Below are 15,019 nucleotides of genomic sequence, written 5' to 3'. Positions count from 1 at the left end.
TCTAATTAACATGTTAAAGTTGTAATTATGACATGTTTGTGTGTTTAAAAGGTTTATTTCTAATGTTCTTGCTGGTAGTTACTCCAACAACAACTGTAGCATTCCATAACTTGGATCCACTGATCGGGTTGGGTAAGGGATGTTATACATTTCCAACTTGAAGAAAAGCTAAAACGCAACTAAATGTGACAACGATTGTAATTATTAATAAGTTCTTTAATCATAGCAACCGCTGCCGCCCCAAGTCGCATTCTAAATTTTCTACACCATCACTATCACTTCCCCCTAAAAGTCTTCTTGCCTCCCCACCTTTGACACAGGTTTTAGACACTAAGATTCATGATACTACTTTGATAGAGAAAAAGAATAAGTTGACTATACTAGTGAGCCATTTTTTCTCTATGATTATAATCTCAAACTTATGTATGAGATTTATAAGGCATTCTCTTTTGGTGTCATGAAACTTGAACTTGTGACTGCATAACCACCGTCAACTTGGACCTTGAGTTAAACTTAAACCCACGACCGTATAACTATCGTCAACTAAGAGCCTTAGTTATACTTAAACCTGGTACTGTATAACCACCGTAAATTGGAAGCCTTAGTTATACTTGAACCCATGATCGTATAACCAAAATAAACTAGGAGCCTGAGTTGCAATGTGACATCTTCTAAGGTGATGGTGCATTCCCCTCACGATAAATTAAATGTGTGAATCTTCAAGTGCCACTACATCATTGTGAACTAAACATACCTTAAAACTATTACAATTTCTCCTTAAAACACAAACACAAACAAACTTTCCCTTCCAAAATTTCAATACCCAGGAAAAATAATTAAAACAAAAATTGTTTTTTCTAAGGGACGGTGGCTAAGTGAGTTGATGGAGTAAAGGGAGCAAAATCCTCTTTATATAGGCAACAGAGGGAAAAAATTTAAAAATTATGTAGAAGCCCATAACCATCCAAGATTCCCAAGATGGGATGTTTGAAATTTATTTTGAAATTCTCGGGTTCTAAAATTTTATCATGGGATTCTTTGTTAGAGTTAAGGTTAGGGTTTTGTCATACAATTTAAGAGAAATTAAATGAAAAAATTGTGAATAAAATAATAGAGAGAATTGAGAGAATATGATTGAATGAAGAAAAAAGAAAATAATTAGGGTTTATATAAAGAATGAAATAATCGTTGAGGGCAAAAATGTAATTAGCTTTTTAAAATTTTAACCGTTGTAAAAGATTTTTTTTCCGATCAATTTATATTTTTTGATTGCTGGGTAAAATGACCATTAGACAAAAATGCCTCTTAATTCTCTAAAAGGTAAATTACACAAACAGTTGCTCAACTTTGGAGTACAGTCATTCAGGTTTCAATTCAGTCATTCAACTTTCGAAAAATAATAAAACAGTCACCACTAACCATTTTCAATTATATGCGTAACGCAACTACCGTTTTCCGTTAGATACTTAACAAAGTTGTCATTTTCCATCCCCCTATCACTACTCTCCCATCACTCTCCCTCTTTCCCACCATCCCTCCTCCTACTCTGATTCTTTCCCTTTTTCCGCCGCCCCTTTGCTAACCCTCTTCCCCTACTCTGATAATTTTACTCCCCCTACCATCCAACGAATTTACAATCATAGAAAATACATACACAAATTGACTGATTAGAGGAAACTTAGAAATGAGCAAAGAAAGAAGTGGAAGAGTTTGGTCTAAAATACCATAGATTTGGAGTAGAGTTGGTACCACTTGCATTTCTAGTTTGCCAAAACCTCAAGATTGAAGATTGGCCGATACCTTTCATCCCTTGAATTGTCACCCCATCGCCAAGCTCACTGAGTTTAAGTTTTCAATCTTTGGAAACTATTGGGACACTTGTGTCATGCAGTTGCAAATTAACTTTGAATGTGTCTATGCCCCAATGACAATAGCCTTGGAAAACTGGTGCTTCCAAAGTGCACGATATTCTAAACTCTCCTATCCACTTTCATCGGCTCCTCCTCAAAACCATAGTTTAAATCCTAAATTGTTAATTGTGATTGGTCTGCATGTTCTTCAGCTTCTTCTTTGGTTTCAGTTTTCTAAACACTTCATTTTATCTCATTTTACATTGTTAATTAAATTATCAGCCATGCCAACTAAAAGATTCAAACTTTTTCATTTATTCTGCAGAATTTACAAGATACTATCCTCTTCAAGTAAAGTTTATCATAGAATACACAAAGATATGAAAAGGGTTCCCTTTTATGTGTTTTTAATCTTCAAATTCTCTCACTACCCCCAAACCATGGAAGCTTTCACAATATAAGCTTCAAAAATCTAATAAAAATTGTCGCTTTATACACAAATTATACAGTTTGAATACCAATACCTTAACTGTAAATGTAATGACTCTTACAGTACTAACACCCTGTAATGCATTTTTTTTTTAAAAAAAGAATCCATAAAGGAAAAAAAATGATAAGAAAAGACAACCAATTAGTTAAAAATTCCCAATAGATTTAAATTATTTAGAAAGAGAATCAAAGCAGTAACTTTTTTGTAACGAAAAAAAGTTGATGTCATAAAAGGAATTGAAACCTATGTAATACAAATGATACAATAAATAAATAAGCAATAACATCAAGCTTAAATGGAAGAGAAACGAGAGAGATGTTTCCTTACTTACTTTTATTATTACTAACATTTTAGTTGTCTAATTAGCGAAGTTTTAGTTCCTTCAAGCGAGAGAGAGGTGAAAGGAAATGCCAAAAAAAGGCAGGGAAAGAATCAGAGTAAGGGAAAAGGGTTAGCAAAGGGATGGTAAAGGAGAGGGAAATAATCAGAGTAGGAGGAAGGATGGTAAGGAAGAGGGAGAGAGAATCAAAGTAGGCACATGAACGATGGGGAAGAGAAAGAGGGATGTGAGAGTAGTGATAGGGGATGGAAAATGGTAGCTCCGTTAAGTATCTAACAAAAAATATAGCTTCGTTATGTCTGTAACGGAAAATGATTAGTGGTGACTTTTTTATTAATTTTTAAAAATTGAGTAATTAAATTGAAACTTAAATAACTATTTTATCAGATACTCTAAAATTAAATAACTATTAGTATAATTTACCTTCTCTAAATTTTTAAAAAAAACGAGGTAATTAACTTTTAAAATAAACTTTTTGACTAATTAACCCTCTTAATCCACAAATATTTTAAATCAAATTCTCATTCTATTTTGTTTAAAATAAAGAGGGACCAACTTGTCTTTATGCTTAGCGGCTATGATATAAGGTCCCACTTGTTCATTTGAAGGGACTCTACTCAGCGCTCCCTACTTCTACTGTTTTAGGTATCGTTTTTTAGAGTTGCACTTCTCCAAATTGCTTTCTTTCTCTTTCTCTCCTTTCCTTGAGCAAAATCCAAGTTTGTAGACCTTCTGCTTCAGTTACCGTTGGGCCTACACTTTTGTATGTACTATCTTTCTTCTCTCTCTTCTTTCATGCTTTAAAAACTGGAAAAAATTTCACTCTTTCGCTGATCCTTTCTTTGTTAATTGTGGGTAATGATAGTGCAGTTAAAACGATTTTCCGTCGAGGTTTGGCCGGAGAATGGCATATATGTGTGCGGATAGCGGAAATCTAATGGCAATCGCTCAACAAGTTATAAAGCAACAGCAACAGCAAGAACAACAACAAGAGCAGCACCACCACCAGCAGCAACAGCTTCTTGGTGTCAGTCATGTTACTTTAAACCCTTGGCCTAACAACCCCCACCATGGCGTCTCCAACTCTCCCATTCTCGGATACGGGCTTTCGGGTCCAGGTTTCACTGACCTGTTTCAGGGTGATACTGGAGAAGGGTTTCAGTTCCCTAACATGGGGCATCATCATTCGAGTGGGTTTCGATTCCCGGATTTTGGTGGTGGTTCGGGTGGTGAGTTTGACACCGACGAATGGATGGATTGCTTAATGAACAGTGGGGATTCAACGGATAGTTCAAATCTGCCGTCTGGTTGTGAAGTATGGCAGAACAATGCTGATTTTGGTCTTTACGGTGCTGATCCATTTAGTGCTTGCCCAAATCGTCTCAGCGTGGCGTGTCCTACGCCGTCTGATCTGAACCGAGTCATTTTCCCAACCGAGGCACAGAAAAACCTTAGCCCTACTCTTCAGTCTCAGCACCAGCTACCTACGTGGTCCCCATCCCCATCCCCTCCACCACCACCTCCTCCTCATGTAGCCGTTAAAGAAACCAAAGCAAGCAGTCCTCCGAGCCAGACCCCACTCACAAACGATGCCGCAGCGGTCTCAGCTGATTCCAGCGAGATCGAGTCAGCTCCCCCGCTTTTGAAAGCTTTACTCGACTGTGCTAGACTCTCTGACTCAGAACCTGAACGCGCGATTAAATCACTGGTTGAACTCAGGGAGTCGGTATCTGAACGTGGAGATCCAACTGAAAGAGTGGCTTTTTACTTCACCCAAGCCCTCTATAGCAAAGTCTCTCTTCCAGCAGAGAAAAGATTGAATCTGCTCGAAACAACGTCGGAGGACTTCACTCTGTCTTACAAAGTATTGAACGATGCCTGCCCTTACTCCAAGTTCGCTCATTTAACGGCAAATCAAGCGATTCTCGAAGCTACTGAGCGAGCAACCAAGATTCACATAGTGGACTTTGGAATTGTTCAAGGAGTTCAATGGGCTGCTCTTTTGCAAGCTCTAGCGACCAGGTCAGCTGGAAAACCCACCCGAATTCGTATTTCGGGTATACCTGCCCCGGTTTTGGGATCATCTCCAGCTCCCTCCCTTTATGCTACCGGTAACCGTCTACGCGACTTTGCCAAGCTTCTGGATTTGAATTTTGAATTCGAACCGATTCTAACTCCGATTAAGGAACTGAAGGAGTCCTGTTTCCGAGTTGATGATGATGAGGTATTGGCTGTAAATTTCATGCTTCAATTATACAATTTGTTAGATGCTACTCCGGTGACCGTGGAAGCAGCTCTCCGTTTGGCTAAATCATTGAACCCCAAAATCGTGACATTGGGCGAGTATGAAGCGAGTTTAAATCGAGTGGGGTTCGTGAACCGATTCAAGAACGCATTGCGGTATTACTCGGCCGTATTCGAATCGTTGGAACCGAACTTACCTCGTGATTCACCGGAGAGAGTTGAAGTTGAGAGACAGTTACTGGGTGGGAAAATCGGGGCGATTATTGGAGCAGAAGAAGCAGAAAAGCGAAGGGAACGGATGGAAGATAAAGAGCAATGGAAGGTATTGATGGAAAGTGCAGGTTTTGAAACGGTAAGCCTTAGCCATTACGCGATAAGTCAAGCGAAGATTCTGTTGTGGAATTATAATTACAGTTCTTCGTATTCACTGATAGAATCCAAACCTGGATTTCTGTCATTAGCTTGGAAAGAGGTGCCTTTACTCACAGTTTCGTCGTGGCGTTGATGATGATGATTAAGGGGATTGTTGGTAATGAAGGATGTAAAGTTTTCCACCTGGTCATTTTTCTCTAGTGTGGAATGGGACAGCTCTGGTGAAAATTCAAGTGCAATATTTGAGAAGCTTCTTAGTTATTTCTATCATGTATCATCTTTATTCTGATATTTTCGTTTTCTTTACCATATTAGTTGTTGGGTTTGGAAGTTTCAGCATGACAAAAATTGTAATATATGGGGAATGGAAGTGGTGGAGAGATACACATTTCCCTTAGGTGTCAAGGGCGTTCGATTCAAATAATGTTAGATTGTTGGAAATATTGTAAAATTTATGCAGTTTGTTTGCCTCATTAACATTTAAATGATTAGAAGTGTCATTTCAGATTTGTAAATTTTTCACATTTTGTTAAAGATTTTACTTTTTGGGTGTATGTTTTCTTTAACCCCTAAAATTACAAGCAAATAATGTTCTCTCTTGTCATTCTCTAACTCGAAAGAGAAGCAGTAATCGACGGGACATCCTCGATTGTGCCATTACAAGTCGAGTCTTGTTCTGATCTCTAGTTGACGCCTGAAGCCGTAACCTTACTTGTATCTTGTGTTGCATATGGGATTGATTTTAGGTTTGGTTTTATTATTATTATCATTATAAAAGGTTCTTGTTCTCTTATAATAAATGGATATTTGGGTCGATACAAGAATGAATTTCCATAAGAGAAAGATTTAAGGTAAAAATAGGTTTTGACCCAAAATAAATCTCGAATGAAAATATATAAAATTGATGTGTTCTCATTGCATTTCTATATTTATTAATAATTCATGTAATAATATTTTGAACAAAGGTATGTTATGGAGTAGAGGCGTGAGATAGTGAGACTAGCAGGTAAACCGTCTTTAGATCTATAGTTGGATGTTTGATTAAGACAAAATCTTGTGTTTGAACAGTGATTTTTCTATATTTGGTATTTGATGACTACCAACATTGCACAGAAATCGTTTTCCCAGATTAACACTATTACAGAGACTGTGAATCACCTTGCAAGGTAACCTTTTACTATCTCCTCTAAAATCAAGCTTTCAATCTTTTAGGCTACTAGTATCCATCGTTTTCCTTTGTTATCTTATTTAGCTGAAAAAGGACATTTTTAAATTTGCATGTGGATGGTGGTTGTCATCCCTGCCTAATCATATATATATATATATATATATGGATGCATATATGTTTTTGTCTATTCAACCTGTTGGTTATAGATTTAAAGAAGGCTGTCATTTTCATCCTGAAGAATCAAACTCTTAAATCTCTATCTATTAAACATGAGATCTTATCCTGTGATTGCGGGGAATCTCTTATGGTCAAGGAAGACAAATGGGATTTGCGTGATGTTTTGTCATCCGGGAAGGACTTGCTTCACCTTATTAGATCACATTAGCAAAGTAGAATGCAGCAAGGTTTAACCACCAAAACTCCTAGAAAGGAGATGTCTCAAATCCTCTTTTGTAGTAAAGGCCTTGGTCAACACTACAGGGCCCTTTTTTAGCCTTAAAACCACTCATAACCTTTTATTGCAGGGTATCTTGAACTAAATTTATAGTCCTAAAGGTTCCAAAATATTAGAACGCATGATTTGAATAGTGGCAAAAACAGCATAATACTACTCTTTATTTTTTTGTAAAAGTGTCACATTTAAATTATGGGCCAATCTTTGATCGAATATGGTTTTTCTTTCTAACGTTTGCATTCGCTTTTTAGCAACTCTTGAAGACTACTAGGAAAGGGATCATTATTCTTTTACTTCTCCAAACTCTTTTTTTTTTCTTTTTCTTTTTTCTTTTTATCATTTGCTCACGAATTTGTCTGTTTTAAAGGTGTATTGGCAATGATTAAGATGCGCTGGAAAGGCCAAAAATCAACCTATTAGCCGGTCTTAATTTCTGTCTGTATGCCTCTTATGTAAAATATTTACGGCCTAAATCCCTTCAGATCTTCACTAGTCTGAAAAAGGCTAAAATGAATATATGTATGTACATATATAAATACAGACACAGGTAATTTTATCCTCTTCTACCCAATGTTATGTTGCTTGGGACAGAGGCTCAGCCATCGGTTTCGGGAGTTCCATAAGTTCTTCCATACGTCCAGAAAATCCACAATGCATGATGGGTCAGAACTTGGAAGGATAATCCAACCAAAAGCCTTGGTTAGTACATGGAATATTATTACCCTTCTAAGCCCCCTTTGAATCATCCCATCTGTGCCCCTATGTAAAATCATGCTACATGTGGCTTTAGTTAAAGCCATAAATTTATTTTCCAATTATATATATTACTCATGCAAAGATTAAAATTAATAATCTTCAATTTCATAAAATCAATAATAAAAGTAGAAATGAGAAATTAGAATAGTAAATAATAAAATAATATTAAATAAATAGATTTTATTTATTTTAAACTATATATATATTAGTCATACAAAGATTAAAGTCAATATCAAATAATAAAAATATAATAAAAATAAAAAATAAATTAAATTAAATTAAATTAAATCAATTGATATTTTTCAATCTATATTATAGAAAAAACAAAGATTTTTGTAACATTAAATCAAACATCTAAATATTTTTATTGATTAGTTTATCTATTTCAAAAATAGATTTAGAAAATGTGGTTGGTATAAAATGTGTTTGAGATTTATTTTTATTAGCGGTCGACTCTTTCAAGAGAAATGTTCAAAGTGTTATCTGTCAAGTAATTAATCGGTTTTTTAACAATTGAAGGTATTGTCTCTCGACGAGGATTTTGTTTCCTTTGAATCTTGCAGGTACCACCAATAAGAGGGCTCCTGTCTCTTTGAACTGGGCCCCCTGAATAGTCGCTTATAGCACGTTGACTCCTAATAGAGCCGCCACTAAGGACAATACTTTCAGTTCTTAGGGGATCTATCAATTATTTGACTGATAACACTTTGAACACTTCTTCTGAAAGATTTAATTTCTATAACAATTTTAAATCCAACTCTTTTAATTATAAAATATTTATATTTATTACGTAATTTATATATAAAATATATGTATAATCTTAAAAAAATGACATGTTTGATTTAATATTTTTTCAAACAAAACAAATAATAAAAAAATTATCGATTTAATGGAGAGTAAGTGCTCGGTTATCCTTTAAAAGAGGCTTTTAATTATTTTATAATATAAATTTAAAAATAAGAACTATTAATTTAATATTTAATATTTTAATTTCTCATTTCTATTAATATTTTTGAAATTAAATATTATTAAATCTAATTATTTTATTAGTAATATATATATAATTGGAAAAAAAATTATGACATTAGCTAAAGCCACACGAAGCATGATTTTACATAGGGGCAGAGATGAGGGTAGGGGTAGATAATGTACATTCTTCTTGAAACTTATTTAAATATAATTGAATATCAAATTTTACATTTGCATATTGAGAAAGTAAAAATGGAAGCACATCAAAATATCACAACGGAACAACAAATGGAATGTGGAATGAAATTTTATTTTATTAAATTTAGAATTATTTTGATTAATTAAAAACAATAAAAATCCTTAATAACTTAGTGCTCGAATGAGTTTCTATGCAAATTTATTAGTTGAAGAAATTGCTTTGCAATCAATTTTAAAATGCCTATAAGGATATGCATTGTTTTAATTAAATGGTTATATTTTGGACAGTAGAACTCAAAATAAGATGAACCAAAATACTTTACATAGATAACTCGAGGTATATCTCCAATTAAATTTTTACTTTTTCTGAAACAGAATGAAAAGACTCTTAAAATCTAGTCGAAGTTACCTTTAAAGAAATCATACAAGGTTATATCAATTTCTGAACAAACTTTCAATTTTCAATTTCAACTATTCAAACATTCTCCGCTCATTGCACAAAAAGAAAAAACACAAATACTCACTCAAAAATTCATAGAAGATGGTTTCCCAAGAAACTCTCTATTTGTTGAAAAATGTTTAGGCGACTAGGGTTTTTATAGCTTCAACCCACCTTTTCAATTTAGCCAGCAACACATTTTTATAGAGAGCTAATTAGAACTAATATTTATTTCAAATAGCAAAATAAAAAGTGTAATATAGATGCACCAGAAGTGGGGGATATCTCATGTCCAATAAGGATTCTTCTTCTCACCAACTGTAATCCCTAATAAGCTCATTCTATCACGGGTCGTTGGATCTGGTGCAGTAAGCGTAATATATTCGTTTGTAATTTTTTCGAACAGATTGGTTAAAAAAACAAATTCATTTATTACATTAATATGCTTTGTATAATTTCCCTCTTATGATTTTTGCACGCAACGCAAAATGGAAGCAAATGTTACTCATTAGTTGTCTAATGTTTAAACTAATACTAAGCGGTATTTAGTGGTCGAATCGTAATACATAAAGATAACTTATATTAGTAGACGAACTAAACATGTCCTTAGTCTAATCGAAAATGAACAAACCGATTGAAAGACTAATATGTCGTCTATCAAGTCTAATTGAGAAGATATTTTGTCTTGGGCATCAAAGCAGATAACTCCCAAAAGATAGAGACATAGATGCGATTAGCTAGACTGATAGCATATCGGGCTGGACCCAAGAAGAATAAATCCTGATTCCATTTATAGATTTATTCACTTATGACGTTCATAGTGTGGTATACCTAAATCCTGAGTGGATAGCGGGCTATATATGTGTGACTCATACACTTTGATGTAAATAAAAGTCTTAGTTCGAATAGATAAGGACTGAAAGTTGGTGCATTTGGTGTACGACTTCTGCAATATGTAGTGTCATTCAAAATAGTGGAATTCATAACCCGAGATAGGGTAAATGATATCTTCTCATTGAATTACATGGTTAATGAAAAGTAAATGTAGTTATGGGTTGTTCGCCTTTGTGATGGATGACTTGATTACTATTTGATAGTAATTAACTTTTTAGGAAAATGTAATAGTTACTATAAGATAAAATAGGATCATATTGGGAGAGCGAATATTATCCCAAAGTGATTAAGGATATCCAACGAGGGTAACACACATATGTGTGAAAAAAATAAAATAAAAAATAAAATAAAATAAAGAACACACAGATTTTTACGTGGAAACCCTTTTGGGAAAAAACCACGGCCAGAGGAGAAGAAAATTCAAACCACGGGTAGAGGAGAAGAAAATTCACTATGTCGAATTCGAATTAATTACAAGAGGAATAGACTATATCTATTTATAGGCTTGTAAAACCATTTTCTAGTAAGACTGAAACACCTTATTCTAATAAATATAAAATATATGGAATTTAATAAGGTTTAAAAAACCTTATTCCAAAATAAAATAAAAGAAGTGTAATTCTATATGGATTCTTGTTTTATTTTATTTTACCACTGTATTTTATTTAAATAAGGATTCAGGTCACTTAATTCTAACAATCTCCACCTTGACACGAATTCTCAATGAACAAGTTCTTCATTGCGAACTCTCAACGAACAAGTTCTCTACCTCTTCCATAAAACCCCTTAAGGGTTTAACTTCAACAATGAACACCAACCAAGTCTAAGCAATGCTCAAACTTGGTTATAGGAAGTGACTTAGTCACCATATCTGCAGGATTTTCATGAGTACTAATTTTGCTCACAACAATATCACCACGAGCAATAATATCACGAACAAAATGATACTGAACATCAATGTGTTTTGTTCTCTCATGAAACATTTGATCTTTTGTAAGAAAGATGGCACTCTGACAGTCACAAAATACTATGCTGATTTGAAGGTCTTCATTGAGTTCACTAAAGAGTCCCTTCAACCAAATAGCTTCTTTACAAGCCTCGAGAATCGCCATGTACTCAACCATTGGTAGATAAAGCGATCGTAGTTTGCAAAGTGGCTTTCCAACTAATTGCACAACCTCCGATTGTAAAGACATAACATGTGAGAGATCTTCTTTTATCAAGGTCTCCAGCAAAATCAGCATCAACATACCCAATTACTCTATCTCTAGTTCTTCCAAACTGTAAACAAACATCAGTAGTTCCTCGTAAATATCTTAAAATCCACTGAATTGCTTTCCAATGTTCTTTACCTGGATTCGCCATATATTTGGTAACTGCACTAACTGCATATGATAAATCTGGACGTGAACAAACCACAGCATACATGAGAGATCCCACTATACTAGAGTATGGAACATGTGACATGTACTCAATCTCATCATCTGATTGTGGAGAAAAAGCCGATGAAAGTCTGAAATGGGCTGCTAAAGGAGTACAACAGGCTTAACACTCTGCATATTGAACCTGCAAAGAACTTTCTCAATGTACCCCTTCTGGCTTAGGTACAATTTACTTGCTTTTCTATCTCTGAGAATCTCCATACCAAGTATCTTCTTTGCTGGTCCTAAATCTTTCATCTCAAATTCTTCACTTAGCTGGGTTTTGACCTTTCTTATCTTTCCTTTATCTTTTGCTGCTATCAACATGTCATCAACATAAAAAAGTAGATACACAAAAGAACCATCACTGTTTTTCTTAAAGTAAACATAACTATCAAAACTACTTCTTTTGAAATTATGAGAAGTCATAAAGGAATCAAACCTATTGTACCACTATCTTGGTGACTGTTTTAAACCGTAAAGGGACTTTTTCAGCAAGCAAACATAGTTCTCTTTTTCTGAGACTGTAAAACCCTCTGGTTGTTGTATGTAAATATCCTCCTAAGTTCTCCATGCAAAAATGCAGTTTTTACATCTAACTGCTCAAGCTCCAAGTCATGCATGGCCACAATACCAAGCAAAGCTCGAATCGAACTATGCTTAACAACCGGGAGAACACATCATGAAGTCCACTCACGGAATTTGATCAGAACCCTTTGCAACAAGCCTTGCTTTATATCCGGGTTTTCAACTCCCGAGTCCCTTCTTTCTTTTAAACACCCATTTACAACGAACAACATTTTTACCTTTAGGAAGTTTTACAAGATCCCATGTTCTGTTTTTGTGGAGTGATTCCATCTCCTTTTGCATAGCAAACATCCACTTTTCTGAGTCTTCACAACTAATCGCCTCAGAATAATTAGATGGTTCTTGATTCACATCTATATCTTCAGCCACATTTAAAGCATAAGTAACTAGATTAGCCTCGACATACTTCTTTAGAGGTTTAATTTCTCTTCTAGTTCTGTTTTTGGCGATAGAGTATTGCGGCGAAGAAGCAACTCTATTCTACTAGCTTGAGGGGTCGGCTCTGTATTAATCTGATGCTCCACCTGCTTATGATTTTCTTTATTGGAAGAGTCTTTAAGAGATAAGTTAGGTAGCATAGCAGTTTCATCAAAAACAACATCTCTGCTAATTACAACTTTTCTATTTTCAGGACACCATAACTTATACCCATTTACACTAGCTTTATAACCAAGAAAAACACATTTAATAGATCTCAGTTCCAATTTTCCATTATCAACATGAGCATACATAGGACACCCAAAGATCTTTAAATCAAAATAATTAGTAGGATTACTAGATCATACCTCTTATGAAGTCTTTTTCTCAATGGCAACGGATGGGGATCAATTGATTAAAAAACATGCAGTAGAGGTTGCTTCGGCCCAAAACGACTTTGATAAATTGACATTTGAGAACATACATTGAACCTTCTCCATGATCGTTCTGTTCATTAGTTCTGCAACGCCATTTTGCTGTGGAGTATGGCGAATTGTCAAGTGTCTCACGATCCCTTCTGACTTGCACAATCTATTAAACTCATCAGAACAGAACTCTAAGCCATTGTCTGTACGGAGGTATTTTATTTATTTTCCAGTCTATTTTTCAATCATAATTGTCTAGGACTTAAATGCAAAAAACACATCACTTTTCTAGTTCAAGAAGAACACGCAAACTTTTTTGGAAAAATCATAAATAAAGGTTAACATATAATTAGCTCCACCTCTCGAAGGCACTCTAGATGGCCCCCACAGATCAGAATGAATATACTCCAATGTTCCCTTCGTGTTATGGATTCCTCTGGTGAATCGAACTCTTTTTTGCTTTCCAAAAACACAATGCTCACAGAAATTCAGTTTGCAAATTCCTTGCCTATCAAGAAGTCCTCTTTTGCTCAATTCTGCCATGTCATTCTCACTCATATGCCCTAGGCGCATATGCCAAAGTTTAGTAATATCATCATCTGACAAGGAAGAAGAAGCGACAGCTACATCACCAGTAACAGTATAACCCTACAAAACATATAACTTGGCAGTCTTTCTCTGCCCTTTCATCACAACAAGGGAACCTTTGGAAATCTTTAAAACCCCACTTTTTGCTATGAATCTGTACCCTTTTGAATTAAGAGTACTCAACGAAATTAAATTTCTTTTCAATTCTGGAACATGTCGTACATCACTAAGTGTTTTGACAACTCCATCAAACATCTTAACTTTAATTGTTCCAACACTTGCGATTTTACATGAAGCATTATTTCCCATCAAAACAACACCTTCAGACACTGTTTCGTAAGTTGTAAACCAATCCTGATTAGGACTCATGTGGAAGGTGCAGCCTGAATCAAGTATCCACTCCTCGCTTACTTTATAATCATTGACAGAAGCGACTAGAAGTTCACCATCGCTTAGTCTTCTACAACATCAGCTTCACCAGAATTTTCTGGTTGTTTTCCCTTTTGATTTGCAGCCTCCCTTTTAATCTTGTTCTGTAGCTTATAGCACTCAGATTTAATGTGACCTTTTTTCTTGCAGAAGTTACAAGTTTTACCTTTGTTTGAAGACTTTGATTTACCCTTAGATTTACCACTAGGATTCCGTTCCTGTGTCCTACCACGATCATCATCAGCATTCCGATCTTGTCTCTCATGAATAATAAGACCCTCTCCCTGAGAGTCTGGTTTAACCACAAGATGCTTCATCTTATCATACGAGGTAAAGAATCATAAACCACATCAACTGTGAGAGATTCGTGGCTATATAAAATTGTGTCTCTAAAGTTTGAATAAGACGGGGGCAACGAACAAAGTAGAATCAACCCTAGATCTTCCTTATCATACTGAACCTCCATAGCCTCCAAGTTTGAGAGAATTTCTTTAAACATTGTTAAGTGTTCGTGTACAGACGCACCTTCCTCCAAACGATGAGCATAAAGACGCTGCTTCATATGCAACTTGCTTGTTAGAGTTTTCGACATAAATATTTATTCTAGCCTCTTCCATAATGCAGCGGCAGTCTTCTCTTTCATCACATCCTGCAGAATTTCGTTGGACAAATGCAGATGTAATTGTGTTAACGCCTTTCGATCCTTACACTTATTCTCTTCATCTGTCAATGTCGAAGGAATCTTATCTATCCCTACCAGGGCATCTTCCAGATCCATCTGCGCAAGAACTACTTGTATCTTAATCTACCATAACGCAAATCTGGTGTTGCGATCTAACAGCGGAATTTCATACTTCAAAGACGCCATTGGCGTGATCGAGATGAATAACCCAGAAGCTTTGATACCAATTTGTGAAAAAAATAAAATAAAAATAAAAATAAAATAAAGAACACACAGATTTTTACGTGCAAACCCT

At 35.1% G+C, this 15,019-nt stretch overlaps 1 protein-coding gene across 2 annotated transcripts; it reads left to right on the top strand.

Annotated features, from left to right (window-relative positions):
- The first annotated feature begins 3,236 nt into the window (after window positions 1–3,236).
- Window positions 3,237–5,811, top strand: LOC108479947 (SCARECROW-LIKE protein 7). Of its 2 annotated transcripts, none has more exons than XM_017782818.2 (2): window positions 3,237–3,443; window positions 3,546–5,811. In XM_017782818.2, exon 2 carries the CDS (start codon window positions 3,585–3,587, stop codon window positions 5,427–5,429), a length of 1,845 nt encoding a protein of 614 aa, XP_017638307.1. In that variant the 5' UTR covers window positions 3,237–3,443; window positions 3,546–3,584; the 3' UTR covers window positions 5,430–5,811. The 2 variants fall into 2 exon arrangements, with proteins under 2 accessions (XP_017638307.1, XP_017638306.1); XM_017782817.2 differs by having other exon boundaries at window positions 3,238–3,443; window positions 3,551–5,811.
- The last annotated feature ends 9,208 nt before the right edge of the window (window positions 5,812–15,019 follow it).

Source organism: Gossypium arboreum, chromosome 12 (assembly GCF_025698485.1).
Source record: "Gossypium arboreum isolate Shixiya-1 chromosome 12, ASM2569848v2, whole genome shotgun sequence".
NCBI classification, from domain to species: domain Eukaryota; kingdom Viridiplantae; phylum Streptophyta; class Magnoliopsida; order Malvales; family Malvaceae; genus Gossypium; species Gossypium arboreum.
The sequence above is the reverse complement of the archived record's forward strand: the minus strand, read 5'-3'. Positions and strand labels throughout refer to the sequence as shown.